This window comes from Quercus lobata, chromosome 9 (assembly GCF_001633185.2).
Source record: "Quercus lobata isolate SW786 chromosome 9, ValleyOak3.0 Primary Assembly, whole genome shotgun sequence".
Classification (NCBI taxonomy): domain Eukaryota; kingdom Viridiplantae; phylum Streptophyta; class Magnoliopsida; order Fagales; family Fagaceae; genus Quercus; species Quercus lobata.
This window is the reverse complement of record NC_044912.1, coordinates 2,740,608-2,761,973: the sequence shown is the minus strand read 5'-3', so window position 1 is coordinate 2,761,973 and position 21,366 is coordinate 2,740,608. Positions and strand designations below refer to the sequence as shown.

Sequence of the window (21,366 nt, the reverse complement as noted above, 5' to 3'; positions counted from 1 at the left end):
AATTTCTTAGAACCTAACAAATAGACAAAGGGGTCAAGGAGAAAAGAGGGCAAGAGATGAAGGTATGAACAATGATAATGATGCATGAGGGGTGCGAGATGAATGAGAAAATGAAGTTCAAACCAAAGACAAAGTAAAATGCTACAAAGTATATGGTAAATATGACATGCTAGGATGAAGAAGTAAGGTATATGAAAGTTCAATTAGTGTATAAAACACTATGAACGTTTAGACCCTTAATTTACAAATTACCAATTCAAGCTTAATGTAAAACAATTAATGTGCGGAATATGAACATAAGTTTAAAGCAGAATTGATAAACAATCTAAACCAAATAAAATCACATCCACAACAGAAATTAAATGGAAAATATTAAGGGAAGAGAGATGCAAACAACAAGAACAACACTCGATGTGTTATCGAAGAGGAAACCGAAGCTCTCGACATAAAACCTCTCCGCCGCCCTCCAAGCAGTAAACAATCCATTAAAGAATGTAGTTGGGATACATGAACAGCAGAAGACCCTTAAAGCCTAATCTACCCAATGTACCTAAGCCCTCCAAGCTCCTACTCCAACGAGGTTATGCCGAACCTATTTATTCTTCAGCTTACCGGATTCCGCTACTTGACCATAGCATCAACCAATATGAAATTGGTCCCTTCTTAACTGCTTCCCAAACACCAAATGGCCTTCTCACAAATATGGGTATGGTGAGAAAAGGTTTGGTAATGTATCTTTCAAGGATTTGACAATGGAGAGGAAGAGAGTAGAGGAATTTGAAGAGTTTCTATGTGAAGATTGTGGATGAATCAATCTTGTTTTTCTCTAGGGTTTCTCTCTCAAAATTCTCTCTGGAAGCTCTCTAAATAACATGGGTATAAGGGTCAATATATAGTAGGGTGAGAAGAAATGTGAAAAGTCAGTTTTTCCCAAACAGGATGGTCTAGCAACTTGACCTTGCGACTGGGCTGAGTCAGAAAGTTAGAAAAATTTCTGTTGCAATCAGTGCTTATACTGTTACAAATAGTTTGTGACCCTTGCCCTTTTGTTATTTAAAGTGTTGGTGCATTTAACAATAAGAACAGAACATTCTATGAATTACCAGTATATTGTTATTGTACGTTTGCAATTTGGTCATTCCACAATTTAATCCTTAAAAATTTCAATTATTAAGTTTAAATCCCTAAAATGAGACTATTACGATTCTGTCCAAATTAGGGTTAGGTCTAGAAGACCTTGCCTTGGTGAGGTTTCATGACATAGAAAAAAAAATCCAAATTAATAGATATTGTATCTTACAAGTAATTGAATAAATGATCTAGGCTAGATAGGAAATATATTCTCAAGCTTTACTCTTATACTTCTCTAAGGATTTTGCTAAGGTAGATTGTTCAGTCCTATTTCGGAATCCTATTTGTAATAGTCCTAGCATTATGCTAATTTTCATATTCACCTTGTATCAAAATATCTAAGAAAGAAGCTTGAAGAAAAACTGAATGAATTGGATTAATTAGAAAGAATGATGCTCCTCTGTTTATATACAAGATGAAGAGCAATAACTGTCTAATCTAACTAACTAATTAGAAAATCAAAACTAACTCTGCACGTGCTGTTCATGTGAAAATACAACTTCTTCTTGCCTTTCATCTCCATTCTTCAATTTGCAATTGATCTTCTTTTCTAGCTTCTGGACCTGCTCTTCTTGCTTGCCACATCTCTTTTCTTGTTTACTATTCTGATACTGATGGTGCCGTAAAATCACCAGTGAGCTATACGATTCACGCTCGACTAAACTAACAACCTGCAAGAAGAAAGAAGTGATCTCGCCGAGAGCACCGGTGTGGTGTAGGCCAAATACCTTCCGACGGTCAAGTTAGAATTATTCTCACAACTCTAGAGTGCTAGAGAGGGTAGCTTATGCGTACCTTGATTTGTGAGGGTATTGGGGCTTTTATAGTAGTAGGTCGACCTCTCCTCCTTGATGTAGAAGTCTTTTCCTTATAGGAATCCTCTTGAGTAATCCCAAACGTGATGGACAAGACATTTCCTTGTAGAGTGGATTTTCCATTAACGTGCGTATCTTCTAGAATTACCCTCGCACTAGTATTCTGATTTCTTTTAGGACTCTTTCGGATTTCAAACGTGCGCCACAAGTATTTTAAGTTATGCCAGACCCTGGGCTCTCCCTTGTTGTTGGCCCATGGGCTCGGATCCGTCAGGCTCAACGTCATACTATTTTTTACCCCTTCAGATACCTTGTGCTGCAAATTCTAGAGAATTTTGCCCAATAAATTTTTGACATGTGAAAGCTGCAGACTGCATTCTTCTTTTGGCATGTCTAACATGTTTATACTTTATAATCATTGCAGCCATGCCTGCTAAAACAGTCAAGAAGCAACTTTAATTACACTCATTTGGAATAAGTCAATTATTAATTGATTTCTTTCTTAATTATTGTAATGTACTGACTCAGTTTTTTACACACACACACATATATATATATATATATATATATACATAGATTATAATTGACACGTCTACGGAAGATAATGCCAATGTTCTCTTCATACATTGATTGATTGCTAAATAAGGAGGAGGATTTCCATAGGATGAATTTCAATTGAGGCTACTGATATTGGATGTGCACAACCATTTCTGTCAATCTAATTGTGTGTGTGTGTGTTTTTTGTTTTTGGATAAAAATCCTGTTATATTGTAATGAATGTATATATTATGATGATTTGGACGTGTAACAATATAGCCAGGATCTTTACTTTTCTTTTCCTTTTTTTTTTTAATGGGTTCTAGTCCTTATCAGATATGATTTATACAGTTTCAGTTATTAGGTTTTTCATAGGATGAAGTAAAGTCCAATTGAACCTACTCCTATCAGATCGCCTACAAGCTATACTTTCTGGTACCTTTCTTACATTTCTCTAATGTAGTGTATTTTAGTTAATCTATACGAGAGCATGAGTTGTGAATTTTGGAGAAGTTTAAAAGCTGTAAGGTTGAATTTATTCAACCATCTAATTGGCTTTATTCCGTGCCAAATTTGCTTGTAATTCAGCATTTAGTAACCCTGTATTTAGGTGGGTTTGATGTAAGGGTAGTGAGTGAGATAGAGTGAAGTTTGCTCAAGAGTGTGCAAGAAAACAGAGTCTCGCGGCTGGGTCTCGCGGGTGACTCGCGGCTTCAAGCCGCCATAAGCAACCTCACGTGCCAAGCATGCTGGAAGGTGAACAGTCTGCTAGCTGGAGCACTACAGGACAAAACAGGACAACTGGCATACGGTTATCTCGTGACTGGATCTCGCGACTCAGTCAAGCCGCGAGGTCAAGCCGCGAGCCACCCCTGTTTTGTAGAATTCTGACGTTTAACATTCCTCTCCACTCCAGTATAAATACCCCTATTACCCACGATTGAAAGAGAGCTTCCAGAGAGAATTTTGAGAGAGAAACCCTAAAGAAAAACCAGATTGTTTCACCCACAATCTCTACCTTAGAATCTCTTCAAATTCCTCATCTCTCTTCCTCTCCATTGTTAAATCCTTGAGAGGCATTATACCAGACCTGGTTCTCACCATCATCTTCATTGTGAGACAGTCGTTTGGATTTCTGGGAAGCAGTTAGGAAGGAGCCAATCTTCATTGGTTGATGCTACGGTGTAGTAGCGGAATCCGGGAAGCTAGAAAAGAAAAAGGTTCGGCGCAACCTCGTTGGAGCAAGAAGCTTGGAGGGCTTAGGTGCACTGGGTAGATTAGGCTTGGAGGGTCTATTGCTGTCCTTGTATCCCAACTATATTTTCTAGTGGATTGATTACCGCTTGGAGGGCGGCGGAGAGGTTTTTCGCCGAGGACTTCGGTTTCCTCTTCGATAACACATCGCGTGTTGTCTTTGTGTTTGCATCTTCCTTCCTCTATCTTTGCCTTTAAATTATCTGCTGTGGATTTTATTTTGTTATGGCTTAGATAGTTTTTAATCAATTTCGTATGATAGCATATGTTAAGTTTCCGCACACTTGTTGTTTGACATATTGCTTGAATTGATTAAGTTTTAATTTGGGGGTCTAAACGTTCAAAGGTGTTTTTACACGTTTTTGAACTTTCAATTGGTATCAGAGCGGGTACACTGATATTGGTTTCATTACCATTGTGTGATCCTTGACTCCCTTTTGAGATGGATAGGTCTCAATCCCTAAATGCACCTCCATATTTTGATGGTAGTAATTATGCATTTTGGAAGGTTCGAATGAGAGCTTTTCTGTGTTCTATTGATGAATCCGTTTGGGATGCTGTTGAGATTGGTTGGACCAAACCAGAGGCAGCAAAATCCACATGGGATAAGGCAGCACTTGCTGCATCTAATGCTAACAGTAAAGCACTCAATGCTATTTTCTGTGGTGTGTCTCCAGTTGAATTTCACAGGATTTCTCATATGACCGTGGCCAAAGAAGCATGGGAGATTCTGGAAACTACCTATGAAGGCACGAAGAAAGTGAAAGACACCAAGTTACAAATGCTGACCACTCGGTTTGAGGAGCTCAAAATGAGTGAGGATGAGTCTTTTGACTCTTTCTATGGGAAGTTAAATGAAGTGGTTGTCGGCAAATTCAACTTGGGGAAGAAAACGGATGACTCGAAGATTGTAAGGAAGATCCTTCGATCATTGCCGGAAAGTTTTCGAGCTAAAGTAACAGCAATTGAGGAGAGTAAGGACCTCGATGACATCAAAGTGCAGGAGCTGGTCGGTTCTCTGCAGACTTATGAAATGTCGCTGCCAAATCAACGGAAGAGTAAATCCCTTGCTCTAAAGACCATTAATGAGAAGGTGGAAGATCAAGACTCATCGGGAGAAGATGTGATTGACAAAGATGTTGCATACCTTGTCAAAAATTTCAAAAAGTTTTTGAAATTCAAAAATAATGGCAAATTTGATGATAAAAGAAGATTCCAAAGTTCTGGAAGGGAGAAAAGGGATTTCAAAAGAAAAGATGGAAAAGAATCCCAACCTACACAAGGTGTCACTTGTTTTGAGTGTAACGGGCATGGACACTTCAAGAAGGAATGTCCGAATTATTTGAAATCGAAAGGTAAAGTGTATGCCACGACCTTGAGTGACTCGGATTCGTCTGACTCAGAATCTGAAGAGAGCTGTGATGGTGAGGGGAACTATTCGGCTTTTATGACTATTGCTCATGTTGAGTCTTCAGAGGAGCTGAATCTGCTTGTGCAAGACCTCGGAGAACATAGTGATGATGAATCACTAGGACTTATTGAAGAATTGGATGCTGAAGAAGATGGTAGCACAGCAAATCTTCAGGAGAAGTATAACTCACTCTTGGAGAAGTCCGGGGAATACACAAGGGTGGCCAAGGCTGCTGTGAGAAAAATGAGGAAGGCTGAGGAGGACTACAAAAGTCTCCTAATCCGATATAAGGAGGCCAAATGCGAGATAGAAACTCTGAATGGAGAGTTGTCCGAAGCTTACACAAAAGTAAGGTTTCTTGAGAGTGAGGTTGTGCAAGCCAATGCTAAAGTGGAAAGGGTGACCACCAGGAAGCTTGATGAAGTTATCTCATCTCAAAAGAACTTTTCAGACAAGTCCGGATTGGGATATACCGGAGGAGGGAGTTCGTCTGGAAATGTTAGTAAAGGAGTGAAGTTTGTAAAGGCTGAAGCTCCAGTTGTGGCTAACCTTAGTGGTGAGAAGCTCGAGGTGGAGGAGAAGAAGAATTTGGTGAACCAACGGATGTTAAATCCTCACAATCAGTTTGCAGACAGATCTGAATCTCGTGCTAAGTCACGTCCTCGACCACAAAGAGGTCCTAGAGGAACCTATGTGTGCCACTATTGCGGACTTCAAGGGCATACTCGACCGAATTGTCAAAAGTTGAGAGCAAGGAATAGTGCAACTCCTCAAAGGTCAGGAGGACCTAGAAATGATAGGAGAATTTGGGCTGGAGATCAATCTAGAGATCAGAATGGTGATCCCGGAATGATGAACGTGATGAAGATGATTGGTGCATTCACCAACTGCTTGGAAAGCTTCTCACGAAGGTTTGATAGCCCTAACTCCCGTACCCAATCCTATAAGGAAATCACCCCAAACGCAAGTGACGTGAGGGTGAATAAGGGTACTCATGCATAAGCATTATAACATGTCCATGCATTAATACTTCCTATGCTTTGTGACTATGTTTGTTTATGTTGCTTGCTATTTTTGCTGTTTTGATTGTTTGCTTGTCTTCTTGTGAATTTATTTAAGTTTGTCGTATCAATTTTTGTTTATTGTGTCAAAAATCCAAAAACCACATAAAAATTGGAAAATCAAAAAGCTTGATTGACTTTGTTGAGATTTTGTCTCAAAACTTGTTTTGCCTTGTACCTTTGTGCTAATGGCTTTGTGCATTTTCAAACATTACTTGTTTTCATGCACATATATCTCTGTGGGAAAAATCTTGAAATCTTTGTGATTGTTGTAAATAGATCTTCAAACTTGTCATGAATGATTAGTGAATGGTTGTGTTGATCTTGAGACTTGCATAGACTTGTGTCTATATATCTTCCCACTCTTTATTTTTGTTTTGTTAAAAAGAGCTCACAAAATGTAAATCTCCAAATGAAAAGAGATATTGAGCTGCAAAAGCCTGTCGCACATTCTAGTATTTGACTAGGAAAAAGGGTAAGCGACCTTATATTGAAGTAAATGTTTATTCAAAAAGCCAAAGGCTTATTCCTTAAAGTGAAATATCATATATCTCTCTCACAATGAGAGGTGAGTATCTTAAAAGATCAAAAAGATCAGTTGTTATGATTGAAAGTGGAGTCAAATGTAAAGCTCCAAATCATGTTATCAAGTTTATGTGGGAGGTCATATATACATATTTCTATAATTGAGATGGGTCACATGATCTAGTGCTAATTGTGTATGCCTTGGTTGAATTGATCATTGAAGCTTCACATTAGACGACGGACTATCTCATTGTTGATATCCACACACAACACACAAGTTTATGTTCAATAAATGCCATATTCATTTGTGTGATTGTACTTGATGAAATGTGTTTTCACATGCTCAATCTTTGTTAATTCAAGCACAAAAAGATTTTTGAGTGTTTTAGGTGCTTTTGGAAAGTATTTTGTTTGAAAAATCTGAAAATTTTCAAAAAGCCAGTTTTGCCCTGTTTTGGCGGCTCTGTCGCGGGTGTGTTAAGTCGCGAGCCTCAGTCGCACCTTCGCTGGTCATTTTTGGCGACTTGTTCGCAGGTGGAAGGTCCAGTCGTGAGGTTCACTCAGAGATTTTCGCGGCTCAGCTCGCGACTCACTCGCGGGTAGACCTTCCAGTCGCGAAAAACACTTAGAAAAATTTTTCAAAATTTTGTTCTTGAGTGTTTTGGCGGCTTGAGCTGGCGACTGTGTGGCGACTTACTCCAGTCGCGAAATTCGCGTGTTTGGCAAAAATAGGAGCAGTTTTTAAAACTTGTTTCAGTTTTCCCTCGAACATTTGTAACTGTTCATCTTCTCTCTAAACTTCCTCCTTTCCAAACGCTCTGCAAACCCATTTTTCAAACCTCATTGGTGCTTCATTTCTTATCCAAATCATCAAGAAAAGGTATGGGTTTTTGTTTTCTCAATCTCATTCTCGCTTTTACTGGTTTTTCCTGCTGTTGTTTGGGTTGATATTGTGTTCGATATTCTTCTCTCATATGAAATGGGTATGGCGGGTCTTGTTTGATATTGTTTTCATCTGATTTCATGTTGAATGGTCCAAATGTGATTTTCATTGTTCTGATATGTGCCTATTATTGAGTCTGAAAATCTTTTGTTAAATGGGTTTGGTGTTTATTTGTCTTACTCATTTCACTTGCTTAAGCATTGTTTCTGATAATGATTTTGGTTACTGATTTTCTTTAACCATGTACTCTGGTATGGCTGATTGGGTTCTTCATGTTGAAATATTTTCCCTTGTTCATATCTCTGATGGAGTATTTTATGTTCTCTGCTCTACATGTTCGAATGCTGTATCTGTTTGCATATCATGGTCTTGATAATCTGTCTCAATGACAGTTGTTAGTTGCTTTGTCCATCTATATCTTTGTGCACTATCACCATATTGCTGCAAATATCATTTTGTGATCTTGTGTTCTGTTGGTAGTTGGGTTGAGACTGCAATATCTCTAATTTGTGCTTAAATATTGAAATTTTGTTTACTCTGAATCTTGTTGACATTTATCTTGTGTGGTATTGCTGTTTGGATCTTTGCTGTGGGCCTGTTCTCTTGCAGATGTCTCGTCGATCTTCCAGGGGTAAAGACATTGTTGCTGATGAACCAGCAACACCAGTTGCCAAAAGGACACGTTTATCATCTCAGGCTTCTCAAGACCCCAATGAGGATAGGTTCAGACTTCCTCTGAATTCACACGCCTACTCAAACGTGTTTGACAAGTCATCCACTATAGTGGAACGGGTGGTCGAGTTTAATACCTTAGGGACCACTTTCATCCCTCGAATCTTTGAGAAACGAGACTGGGCAAACTTGTTCGGGAACTTTGATGATCCAATGGATGAGCTGGTCAAAGAATGCTTCTCAAATGCAACTGATCTTGGACCTCATCTCATTTTCTAGGTGAGAGGAACAGAGTTTTGTGTTAACCCAAACTCCATCGCAGATCTTCTCAACATCACCAGACCTCAGAATGTGAATCTGACTCCTTACGATGAACGAAATCCGGAAGTTGGAGAAATTTTACAAATCCTAGGATACGATCATGAAGTATCCAGTGCAGGAACCTCCATCAGCACCGCAAAGTTTGCATCTGAACTGACCACACTGAAGTTGATCATGCTCACAAATCTCTACCCGTTGTCCAACACTACATTCATCAATCTTGGGAGAGCTCTATTTCTGTGTGACCTCATTACAGGAGCTCCCATTGACATATGTGCTCACATCTACTACATCTTGAGGAAGACCGCATGTCGATCTGCAGCTCGAGGGGTTATTCCATTTTGCAGTCTCATCATGAAGCTCATTCTTCGTGAAGGCATTAATCCTCCTGCAGATGGAAAAATGTTGACACGTCAACGTCCCATTTCCTTGTTCACTCTTCAAGCTAGCAGAAGTCACTCCTCTAAATCACCAAGGAGTGCTCACATCTCTCCGTTCACTCCATCTGCCCCTGATTCAGAGACCCCTGCCCATACCACATCTTCCTCACGTGCTGTTCCTGAAGCTTCTCCGGCTAATATTCCGCAAGCACCTACTGCTCCTCATACTGATAGAGTCGACAGTATACTTGAGCATATTCAGAAACGCGTTGATGAGCTTGTGGCACTTCTCTACTCCACCAACAACCATGTTCAAATGCGTCTCGAGACTATGGAGACTCAGCTAGATGATATTCAACGAAAGTTGGACGAGAGCCTTTAGCTATTCGTGCCAAAAAGGGGAGAGCATTCAGAAAGGGGGAGATAAGTTATAAGTTCAAAGGGAAGTGTGCAGTGATAGGGGGAGTACACACATACTCACATACTTTTGTTTTTAGTCTAATCCTCTAAACTTATGGTTTTAGGTTTATGCTTGATGGGTACTATTTAATTCTGTTCTTATGGGTTTTAATACACACTATGTTTTTGGTGTATTGGTTCTAACTCTTAACCTATACTCTTGGTTTAAAACTCTTGGTTCAAAGTTTAATATATTTTGATGATGTTATTCAGGATGTGTGTGTTTGTACCCATGTGCTTATGTAAGCTTTTAGGGTTTTTGTGTTTTGCATAGTTTGTAGGCTTAATGGTATGTACCTTGCTTAATGCAGCCTATATGCATGTTGAAATCAGTACTTTAATCTAAATGTTATGCATTTTGGTTTATGTACTATCACTCTTGTGCCCTTGTAGGATTGTTCCTAGATGCATATGCCTTGTGTGATATGCATTGGTTGAGTGTTGAGCATACAAGTGTCTTGCCTTGTGCATGTCAACTTGTATGTCCTTGTGTTCATTCCAAGTGTGAATGAGCACTGTGATCACTACATTGTGGTGTTCACTTGGTTGATCAAGCCATGGTTTGTTTCATAACTCCATCTTTGCTTGATCACATATTGCCTGTTTCATATGCATTTTATAATTTTCTGCTTACAATGATCATGGTGTATTGTTGTGTTTCAGGAGTATTATGTTCATATGATTCAACTGCTTCACAGCTTCTAGAGTTAGGTGTGAGTGAGTTTTGTTCAACTGTTCCCAACTCACATGTTAAGTCTAGAGTCTGTTTTAGGGTTTTGTCACGGAATAGCCAAAGGGGGAGATTGTAAGGTTGAATTTATTCAACCATCTAATTGGCTTTATTCCGTGCCAAATTTGCTTGTAATTCAGCATTTAGTAACCCTGTATTTAGGTGGGTTTGATGTAACGGTAGTGAGTGAGATAGAGTGAAGTTTGCTCAAGAGTGTGCAAGAAAACAGAGTCTCGCGGCTGGGTCTCGCGGGTGACTCGCGGCTTCAAGCCGCCAGAAGCAACCTCACGTGCCAAGCATGCTGGAAGGTGAACAGTCTGCTAGCTGGAGCACTACAGGACAAAACAGGACAACTGGCATACGGTTATCTCGCGACTGGATCTCGCGACTCAGTCAAGCCGCGAGGTCAAGCCGCGAGCCACCCCTGTTTTGTAGAATTATGACGTTTCACATTCCTCTCCACTCCAGTATAAATACCCCTATTACCCACGATTGAAAGAGAGCTTCCAGAGAGAATTTTGAGAGAGAAACCCTAAAGAAAAACCAGATTGTTTCACCCACAATCTCTACCTTAGAATCTCTTCAAATTCCTCATCTCTCTTCCTCTCCATTGTTAAATCCTTGAGAGGCATTATACCAGACCTGGTTCTCACCATCATCTTCATTGTGAGACAGTCGTTTGGATTTCTGGGAAGCAGTTAGGAAGGAGCCAATCTTCATTGGTTGATGCTACGGTGTAGTAGCGGAATCCGGGAAGCTAGAAAAGAAAAAGGTTCGGCACAACCTCGTTGGAGCAAGAAGCTTGGAGGGCTTAGGTGCACTGGGTAGATTAGGCTTGGAGGGTCTATTGCTGTCCTTGTATCCCAACTATATTTTCTAGTGGATTGATTACCGCTTGGAGGGCGGCGGAGAGGTTTTTCGCAGAGGACTTCGGTTTCCTCTTCGATAACACATCGCGTGTTGTCTTTGTGTTTGCATCTTCCTTCCTCTATCTCTGCCTTTAAATTATCTGCTGTGGATTTTAATTTGTTATGGCTTAGATAGTTTTTAATCAATTTCGTATGATAGCATATGTTAAGTTTCCGCACACTTGTTGTTTGACATATTGCTTGAATTGATTAAGTTTTAATTTGGGGGTCTAAACGTTCAAAGGTGTTTTTACACGTTTTTGAACTTTCAAAAGCTATTACCTTTTTTTTTTTAATATATAAATCATGCAGTATGATCAGATAAGCTTTAATTCAGCCTTCATTCTAGAATATGTACTTACAATTAATAAGTCTACAAATACTGTTGAAAGCTTGAAACAAGTTCACCCTTGATGTAATCTTCTTCCAGGGACTAACCTACTTGATTGGCCTAACCATTATATTATTAATATCTTTCTTTAAAATATAAACCAGCATATCAGACTACTGTAGAAGTTCTGATTTTTTCCCTTATATTGCTGGAGGAATCAGCTAGCAACATAGAGGAGCCTATGTCTATCTTGGAGCATATAATCTGGTTGGGACTCCAGTATGTGCCATTCTGGCCTTTGTTATATCCTTAAAAGTCCTTCGGATTGGATTTAGAGACAGGGTCTATTGTATAAGCTTATTCATTTATTTTGCTAAAATGTACAAGCATTTCTGTTTGCTCATGGAACAAGTTTCACAAATTGGCAAAAGCAGGTTTACTAGTACAAAAAATTTCTTCCTTTCTATGAAATTGTCCACCCCCCCCCCCCCCCTTTTCTAATTCTTCTTCTTCTTTATACTGCAATTTATGCCAACTTTTATCATATAGCATGAATTTTCAAAACCTTCTAACTATTTCATACTAGAATAATTGGTGTCAAATCTATATTTTGTTAAAATTGGTGGTAATTAAAACCTGTTAGGCCTTTAGACTAAACTAGTTTTGAATTCATAGTTGGATTTTTGATAAGTTTTTTTTTTTTTTTTTTTTTTTTTTTTTTTTTATAAGAATTCATAGTTGGATTTTTATTGATGTTTCAGGTTTTCAAAGCTAGAGAGATGATATATGAGGGAGACTCTTTTAGAACATAAGATAATGACAGAGAAATTTATGTTTCTTTCGAAAAAGAAAAGAAAAGAAATGATCCTATAATTAGCACTACGTTACAGTGTAAATGATATTATTATGGTGCAAAATAAGATGTAAATGCTGATTAAAAGATCTTGTGAGGATTGCTCCCTTTGACTTGTAATGAAGCATAAATATAGGTGCCGTGGACTTAAAGCAGGTAACACTGCGACTTTTGATTTAAGATTAAGTTAAACATGCATCATGATGGATTGGAACAAAATTTAAAAGCCAGTGATTTGGTAGAGATTGTCGGTTATACAAGACAATCACTTTTTATCACTTATTAGGACTCAGGCAGAGACATGACTAGCCCAAACAAATAGTTTCTATACCAAAAAATAGCTTAAATTCAGCATGTTTATTGCATCAGTTCATTGGTTCTTTGTTCCCCACCTAAACCGGTAAACACAGCTTTATGACATGCCAATTGTGAAACAAACTGATGTTCTCCAGGCTTCCAAACGTGGTTTAATCTGCAGCACAAGAGACAGCATAAGAAATAGTATAAATTAATTAATATTCTGATGCATGTGTTCAGAAAGCTCAAAGAATTCAATCAAGTCATGATTGCCAAACTAGGTTGGATGGTTGCTTTTGACCAAGACATCCTTTGTTTCTATTTTTAAAGTGATGAAGACCTGGAGAGGTATTGTAAATGACCTGATAACAAAAGAGCTATGTAGTGGGAGGATCTCTGGATTGGATAGATCCAGAGATTTATGGCTAAACTATGAGGCTCAAGGTTGGGATTTGAAATTACTTAGCAATGTTATTTAATAATGAGTCAAAGCAGATATTTTGCTAGGTTGGATGGTTGCTTTTGACCAAGACATCCTTTGTTTCTACTTTTAAAGTGATGAAGACCTGGAGAGGTATTGTAAAAGACCTGATAACAAGAGAGCTATGTAGTGGGAGGATCTCTGGATTGGATAGATCCAGAGATTTATAGCTAAACTATGAGGCTCAAGGTTGGGATTTGAAATTACTTAGCAATGTTATTTAATAATGAGTCAAAGCAGATATTTTGCCGCTGTCAGTACTAGAAATTCTGAGGCTGAACAAGCTGATCTGGATAGTTGAGAAAAAAAGGTTTTTTTTGTTCAGTTAAATCAGCTTATTTTTTACCTGAATCTACTGATCTAATTGGGGGGTGGGGGTGGATATTAAAGATTTATAAAAGAATTAATTAAGACTATGCTTTTGAGAATCGTCAATGGATGTATTGCCAATTAAGGACAAAATAAGGAGGTTATGGAGTTTAGAGGAATCTAAGTTGTTTACATGGTATGCATAAAGAAACAAGCTTGCAACTTTTTAAGGAATGTGATTTTACAAGAACAGCGTGGTTTGGCTCCAACTGGGGCTTGCGAATGGATGCTATCATTGTGAGCTCAAGTGCTGATTTGGTGAAGTTCATAGTTGCTCCAACTGAAGTACTAAGTGGCAGAGTGACTGCATAGGAATTCTCACTAGAGCAAGACTTAGGTACAGTACTTAGGTGCTGTTCCTTAGGTTCATTTTTTAGGATTTTGTCGTGTGGATTTTTTCTCATGGAATGAAAGTGTATTTTTTAGTTAAGTAACCACATGGCAGAATCTTAAGAGGGGAACCTAAGGAACAGCACCTAAGGTACTGTACTTAAGTTTTGTCCTTCTCACTATTAGCAACAGTGGTTATTGTCCAAATTTGGAAATCAAGGAATGTTGCTTGGTCTAAACTAACTGATATCTCTCCTCTGAAACTCCCTGCCAAGGTACTGCAGTACATTGAGAGTTTGGCTCAGTCAAGACAAGAACAACCCATGAAGTGGCAGAAACCCTCTTGTAAATACATTCAAAAAATAAGAGGCGGAATCCTTTAGCTGTTTGGTTTTTCAATATTCTAGAGGATGCTTAAATTGCTTAAGCAAAACATTGATAGTGTAAGAGATATATCAGCCCAAGTAAGACTAGGCTTCGGCCTTGATTACCTGGGCTGATATATTTCTAACAAATATTTGTACATTTATTTATTTTATTTATTTATTTATTTATTTTATGGAACACAAATAGTTGTACATTGTGAATAGGGAGGTTAATGCTATGGCTCACTTTATTCGTAGGTGGGAAACTTCCTCCACCTGAAAAATGGTATTTTTTTTCCTTTTTTTTTTTGGTGGTAAATAAAAAAAGGTCTCCGATATAGGCTCATGACCCCACGTGATAGTAATGGATAATACTATATATACCACACAAGCTTTATTGGAACTATTGCTTGAACTGCTCTTCTTTAAGAGTTAAGATAAGGACTCCTACCATCAAACCACCCAGTATGGTTGAAAAATGGTATCTCTCAAACACCCCAGCCCATCTTCCAGAATAAAAAAAAAAAACAGACAGATTTCTGGGATTACACACCCCAAAATGTAGTGTAGCTCAAAGTTATTCCCGTGTGCCATGCTTGATGCGAATGCCCTTATTCCCCTCGACTTCGGGGAAACAACAGTGCCCATTTCTTTATTATAAAAAGGCAATTACATACCTTCGTTGTTTCAACTTTCAAGAGGCTTTCAAGCTTTAAACAAACTACTCTGTCCTCATCTATTGATTTTAAACATAATAAAAAAAAAAAAGAAAAGGATTAAGAAAGTCCACGCTGAAACGCTATGGCTCGGTTTATTAGTAGGTGGGAAACTTCCTCCACTTGAAAAATGGTATCTCTCAAACATCCCAACCCTTCTTCCTGTATCTGAATAAAAAATAAAAAATAAAAAAAACAGAGATTTCTGGGATTACACACCCTAAAATGTCTTGTAGCCCAAAGTTCATCCCATGCGCGCTAAGTTAGTCCCATGTGCCACGCTTCTTGACGCCGATTGCCAAAGCCTTTCTTGGAGAAACAACAGTGCCCATTTCTTTATTATAAAAAGCCAATTAAAAAATTTTCAGTAATTGTTTTGCCACTTGCATACCTACTCTGTTTAGAACATTTACAATAGTGTAGCTATATTGCTATATTTTAGCTATACTACTGCTAAAATGATGCTCCAGCAGTGGAGCTAAATCTAAAAATTTTAGCTCTACTGCTACAATGCACATCTAAAAATAGATGTGCACTATTCATGAGGAGCAAAAAAAAGAAAAAATATTTTAATCACTCCTGGGTTAAAATAATCCTCTCATTCTCTCTCTCTCTCTCTCTCTCTCTCTCTCTCTCTCATTCACTCTCTCTCTCTCATCTCTGAACATCACTCTCTCTCTCACTCCGACCAGCCTCTCACTCTCTCACTCCCTCACTCCGGCCGGCCTCTCACTCTCTCAACTCCATCACCCAAGCCGCTAATCCACCCCTTCTGCCAACCCAACTTGCCGACATGATCGGTGCTTGCTCATTGTGGGGTTTTTTTTTTTTTTTTTTTCCTGTTGTGGACTGGTGGTGGTGGTGTTGGTGTGGTTGTGGCTATGGTTGTGGCCGTGGCAGAGGAAAAAGATTGGAGATTTGGTTTTTTTTTTTTTTTTTTTTTTTCCCTGCTGTGGACTGGTGGTGGTGGTTGTGGCTGTGGTTGTGGTCGTGGTAGAGGAAAAAGATTGGAGATTTGGGTTTTTTTTTTTTTTTTTCCCCCTACTGTGGACTGCTGGTGGGGTGCTGGTGGTTGTGGATGTGGAAAAAGATTGGAGAATTGGTTTTTTTTTTTTAATTTTTTTATTTATTCCTATTGTGGACCGATGGTGGTGGTTGTGTCTGATGGTAAAGGTGTTTGTGGTTGGTTTTTTTTAGGTAGTGAGATATATTATTTTATTGTAGTGGTTATATTATTTTATTATATTGAAAGCTAAAATAGATCCACCGCTGCAGCATGTATGTAGATAAAATAGATAAAGTAAGTTTTGGTGGTGTTAAATAACTAAAATTATAGATCCACTACTGTGGATGCTCTTATAAAATGTGAAGATGTAAATGCTTGCACGTCTCCTTCTCTCTCTTTGATTCCAATGGCCATTCTTTTGAACAAGCAATTGCATAATATAATACTGAAGCCAGCTTTGACATTGATTAATATATTAAAACAAAAGTTGGCAGTAGTAGTTAGTACAAATAGCCAAAACTTTGTGGGTCCTCTGTTTTTACTTTAATCGAATATTATCTTCGTCTCCATTTATTTAATTTATTAATCTTCGTTTGTTTCCTGGAAGATGCCTGTACATTAAAAAATGAGTCGTAGACTTGACTCAAAATAGAGGATGTGAATGCCCATTCCTTTGACCAAACAATCATACATGGTAGGAACTCATTCTTCATGCTCACATCAGAACATTCTCATAAGCTCTCTTATAAAAAATGTCATTTTGACACATCAAAAATCTACTTTATCATTTTAACACATCATTTTACAATATCCCATTAATCGGATATTTTATCTTTCAATTATATACATTAAAATAATATTTACTACATATTAAAATAATATATTATCTCAAATCCCAACCAATATACAAACACCCAACTCAGTGGCAGTTGCCACCAACCAACCAACAACCACCAGCAACAGCACATCAACCGCCACAAACTACACCCACAATCATCGGATCCTCCAACAAATTCCAAATCCAAAAACCTCAACAAAAGAGAAAAAATAAAAATAATAAATCAACCAACCAAAAAAATTGAGAATAAAACGCCGACCCAAACTCAACCAACGATCGATGATGGCTGTGGAGGTCGACGGCGTGATTAGCGGCGAGGATTGGCGAGGACTGGCGAGATCGTGGCGAGGACTGGCGAGATCGTGGCGAGGACTGGCGAGATCGGTGGCGATGTTGGTGAGACCAAAGGAGTAATCGACGGCAAGTTCAGAGGATAGATCGGCGAGAACAGACTTTAGGGGACGAGCAGGGAGGACGGTGGCGAAGCTTGATTGGACGCTGGTGTGGTTTTGGTTCTTGATTGTCAATGTCCGATTGGAAGGATTGATGGAGAAGATGAGAGGCTGAGATAGTGAATTAGAGGTTGGGAGGATTGATGGAGAGGAAGAGAGGATGAGAGAGTGAATCAGATGTCACGGTGAGAGAAGAGAGAGAAAAGTGGAATAAATAAATATTAAAAAGTTTTGGCATTTTCATCCGTACCGTGCCAAAGATGAGAGTGTACTGTAGCATGTCTCAAAATTTTGACACATTTAACACACTTCATGATGCTCTGTTTTTGGTGTTTGGTGTACCAAATGCCAAATATTTGGCATTTGGCACACCTGATGAGAATGCTCTAAAATATCATTTATTTCTTATCCCTTCAAAAGTGGAGACTAAAACCCACTAGCACTGGTAATGGTATATTTAAAATAAAATGATATGTCTAGTTAAAAAAGCACTAAAAGTAAGCCAAACTCCACCAAAAAATGGAGGAAAAATAATTAAAACTGAGTTTTTCAAATTGCCTCACCCCCAATTTATTGAGAAAGGAAAACTAAGGGTCTGTTTGGCATTCACTTATTTTGTTAAAACTGAAAACTTTTTGTTAAAAATACGATATATAAAGGTAAAATTAGTTGAAATAATACAGTAGGACCCATGAATAGTACCAAAAAGTGTAGTGGAGCCATGAATAGTAGAAAAAATAAGCTAGCTTTTTAATTTAGAGCCAAACGCATAATAAGGGTATGTTGTATATCGCTTATTTTGCTGAAACTGAAAAATTATTGCTGAAAGTACTGTAGATAAAGGTAAAAGTTAGTTGAAATAGTACAGTGAGGCTCATGAATAATGCCAAAAGGTGCAGTGGGGCCCATGAATAGTAGTAAAAATAAGCTGAATAGTGAAATAATTTTAATTTTTAAGTGCAACCCAAACGCACATTAAATATGATTAAAATTTTCCATTACACCTTAAAGATTCTTCATGTGCAAGTGCAACGCTGTGAGAGACTGAGATGGCAACGAAATGTTTGCAAGCCATTCAAATACGAAAGGACTTATTCACGTATATAGGGATGATTGTTCCAATAAATTCTCAAAAAAGGAAGTGAATTAGATTAAGAAATGTAATTAATTCACTAATTAGAGTGATTTATACATCATTATTATAATATATATTTTTAAAACTAATTTAAATTTTATTTTAAATTTAAACAATCTATTAGAATCTCAGCACAATATATTTTAAGTAATGCTACAATTACAAACTATTTTACAATATTTTTACAAAATGTTAATTTGGTCAATTTCTTATTGGTTTTTAGTTAGACCCACCATTAATATCACTTTTTCATTTACCAATAATCACTCACCACATCAGTAATTTGTAAAATTTTTTGTAAAATAGTTTATATCTCTATCTTTATCTTTTCTTCAAATGGTGAATATTTAGTTTCACACCGATTAGGACATAATAAATGCCTAATGCTAGAATATATATTTTTATTTATAATCACAATCATAATAAATACTTAGTAATAGCTATCACAATTATCTAAAGTCCTAATGTTTTTAGATCTTGATGGAGAGATTGAGTTCCAAGTCCTTAAGCATTACCAAAAGCTTCATGGGAATAGAATCTACTATGGCCAAATTGATCCCTTTGTTTTTACTCCAATTTATTTATGTTCAATTTAATTGTAAAGCTTGAATATTCCAAACCTCACAACTATTTCAGACTTGAACAATGGGTGCAACTAAAGAGATGATAATTGAGAGAGATTCGTGTAGCAGATAACATAATAGAGAGATTTTTTTTTTTTTGGGTGGGGGGAGAGGGGAGAGATCTTATAATTCCTTGGTCTATTATATCAGCATTATAACACCATGTACATGATATTATTGTGGGGCAATGTAAATGATGATTAAAAGATCTTCTAAGCATTGGTCCCTTTTGCAGGATATATTATAGATATAGAGGCTGCGATAGAGGCTATTGAATGATACATACACTAGACATAGTCTAAAATGATTGCGAATTGCTGCAAATCAAGTAAATTACAAAATATAGCCACATCATTTAAACAGGTACCAAAGGGCCTTTCAAAATGTAAAATCCACTAATTTAGTAGAGATTTTATAGAAGACGGTCACTCGTTATCATTGGGGAATGCTAATGCCAAATCTAAGGGATATTTGACATTTTAAGCCCTAAAATGTATTGCATCAGGAAATGCTATTGCTAACTATTGACATTTTAAGCCCTAAAGAGTTACTCTAATTACCACGGGAAATATAGACCTAAAAGGAGAACCAACGCAACCAAGAGAATATCTCTCTCACTCTCTCCCTCTCTCTGTGATTATATTAATTAAAAAAAGTAGCTAAATGAATTAATTTGAGGGGTTATGATCAGTGATTTTTGGGAAATATCAGTTTCTACAAAACCAGGGTTATTATTATTATGTAAAATCTTTAGCCATCAGTGTTTGTCGTCTTTTAAAATTGTATATATTTTTAGTTGTTTTGTTCTTTCTAGTAGCATTTACTTAGTCATCTACTTAATTAAAGGTTCAATTTCATTTTCGTTTACAATCTGGGCCACATAGAGTGCAGAATCACTGAAACCTATACCAATTGCTTCCAAAAGTTGCCGTGTTCATATTTTCTTTGAGAAAAATTCGTTTATAAATTATAATAAGGCAGTCAGGCGGTAGATAGGAACAATAAAAACCCAATAGAGGTAAGGTGGGTACAAACCATTTGAAAGGGATAATATCATCCTTCCAAAATATATACGCAACAAGAATAATCGAATATTCCAAACCCAAATTTGTATCAATATATAGTTTTTTACTCTTAACGTAATCGACGATTCGACATATGATTCCACTAGTCTCTGCATTTTGTATAAAGAATGGACAGCCATTGACTGATAAAATGACACTGTCCTTGCAAGATTATTGTTATTATTATCAAAATAATATAAAATTTACAATAGTCATCTGATATGACTCTGTTTTGTATTCTAGCTAATTAAATACCTTTTTTTTTTTTTTTTTTAAATGTTTTTGAGTAGTTTTCAGTAATTGTTTTGCCACTTGCATCTACTCTTTTTTTAAAATGAGGATATGAATCATGTGATGATGTAAATTCTTGCAGTTCTCTTTGTCTCAGTAATTGTTTTGCCACTTGCATCTACTCTTTTTTTTTTTTTTTTTTAAATGAGGATATGAATCATGTGATGATGTAAATTCTTGCAGTTCTCTTTGTCTCTCTTTGATCCCAATGGCCATTCTTTTGAACAAGCAATAACATAATATAAACTGAAGCCTGCTTTGAAATTGATCAATGTATAAAAACAAAAGTTGACGGTAGTAGTTAGTACAAATGGCCAAAACTTCGTGGGTCCCCTTCCTTTTTTTTTTTTTTTTTTTTTGGATAGGAAACTTGTAACTTTATTACAAGGTATATCATGAGTAATAGCTGACTTAATCAATGGTGGATTTTCTTCTATCCAAATTACAAAATTGTCACTATTGACTATATCTTTGGCATGTTTAGCCAAAATATGTGCTGGCTTATTATCTTGACGCCTCACATGGGATACTTGAGCTACTCTAAAATCTTGGAGTTGATGATATACCCCAGCTAAGATATTTGAGATAATCATAGGCGATATGTATAAACCCAAGAGAGCATCAGACATGATCTTGGAGTCACATTCAATGATCACTTCCGTTATACCAACATCCCAAGCAAATGAAATCCCAACCTCCATAGCTTTGGCCTCAATTTCAAGGACCTAGTGGCCGTTGAACTTGTTTACTTAAAGCTGCTATCACCCTACCTTCATGGTCTCGAATTACCACACCCACCCCAGTCTGGCCAGATTGACTAAAAACCGCTCCATCCAATTAGAGCTACCCAGGATTCCTGCATGTATTATCTTCATTTCCATTTATATAATTTAGTCTTAGTTTTTTCCTGGAAGATGCTTGTATATTAAAAAATGAGTCGTAGACTTGACTCAAAACAGAGGGTGACATGTGAATGCCCATTCCTTTGACCAAACAATCATACATCGTAGGAACTGACTCTTCCTGCTCACATAAATATCTTATATTTCTTCTCCTTTTCACTCCCTT

The 21,366-nt window shown here is 37.3% G+C and overlaps 1 protein-coding gene across 1 annotated transcript in view; it reads right to left on the bottom strand.

Annotated features, from left to right (window-relative positions):
• LOC115960046 overlaps positions 1-20,999 on the bottom strand; it is a 42,406-nt gene extending 21,407 nt beyond the window's left edge. The window contains exon 1 of the mRNA XM_031078740.1: positions 20,865-20,999. Coding sequence (XP_030934600.1) covers positions 20,865-20,999 — 135 coding nt within the window. The remainder of the gene's footprint in view (positions 1-20,864) is intronic.
• Between the last annotated feature and the right edge of the window lie 367 nt (positions 21,000-21,366).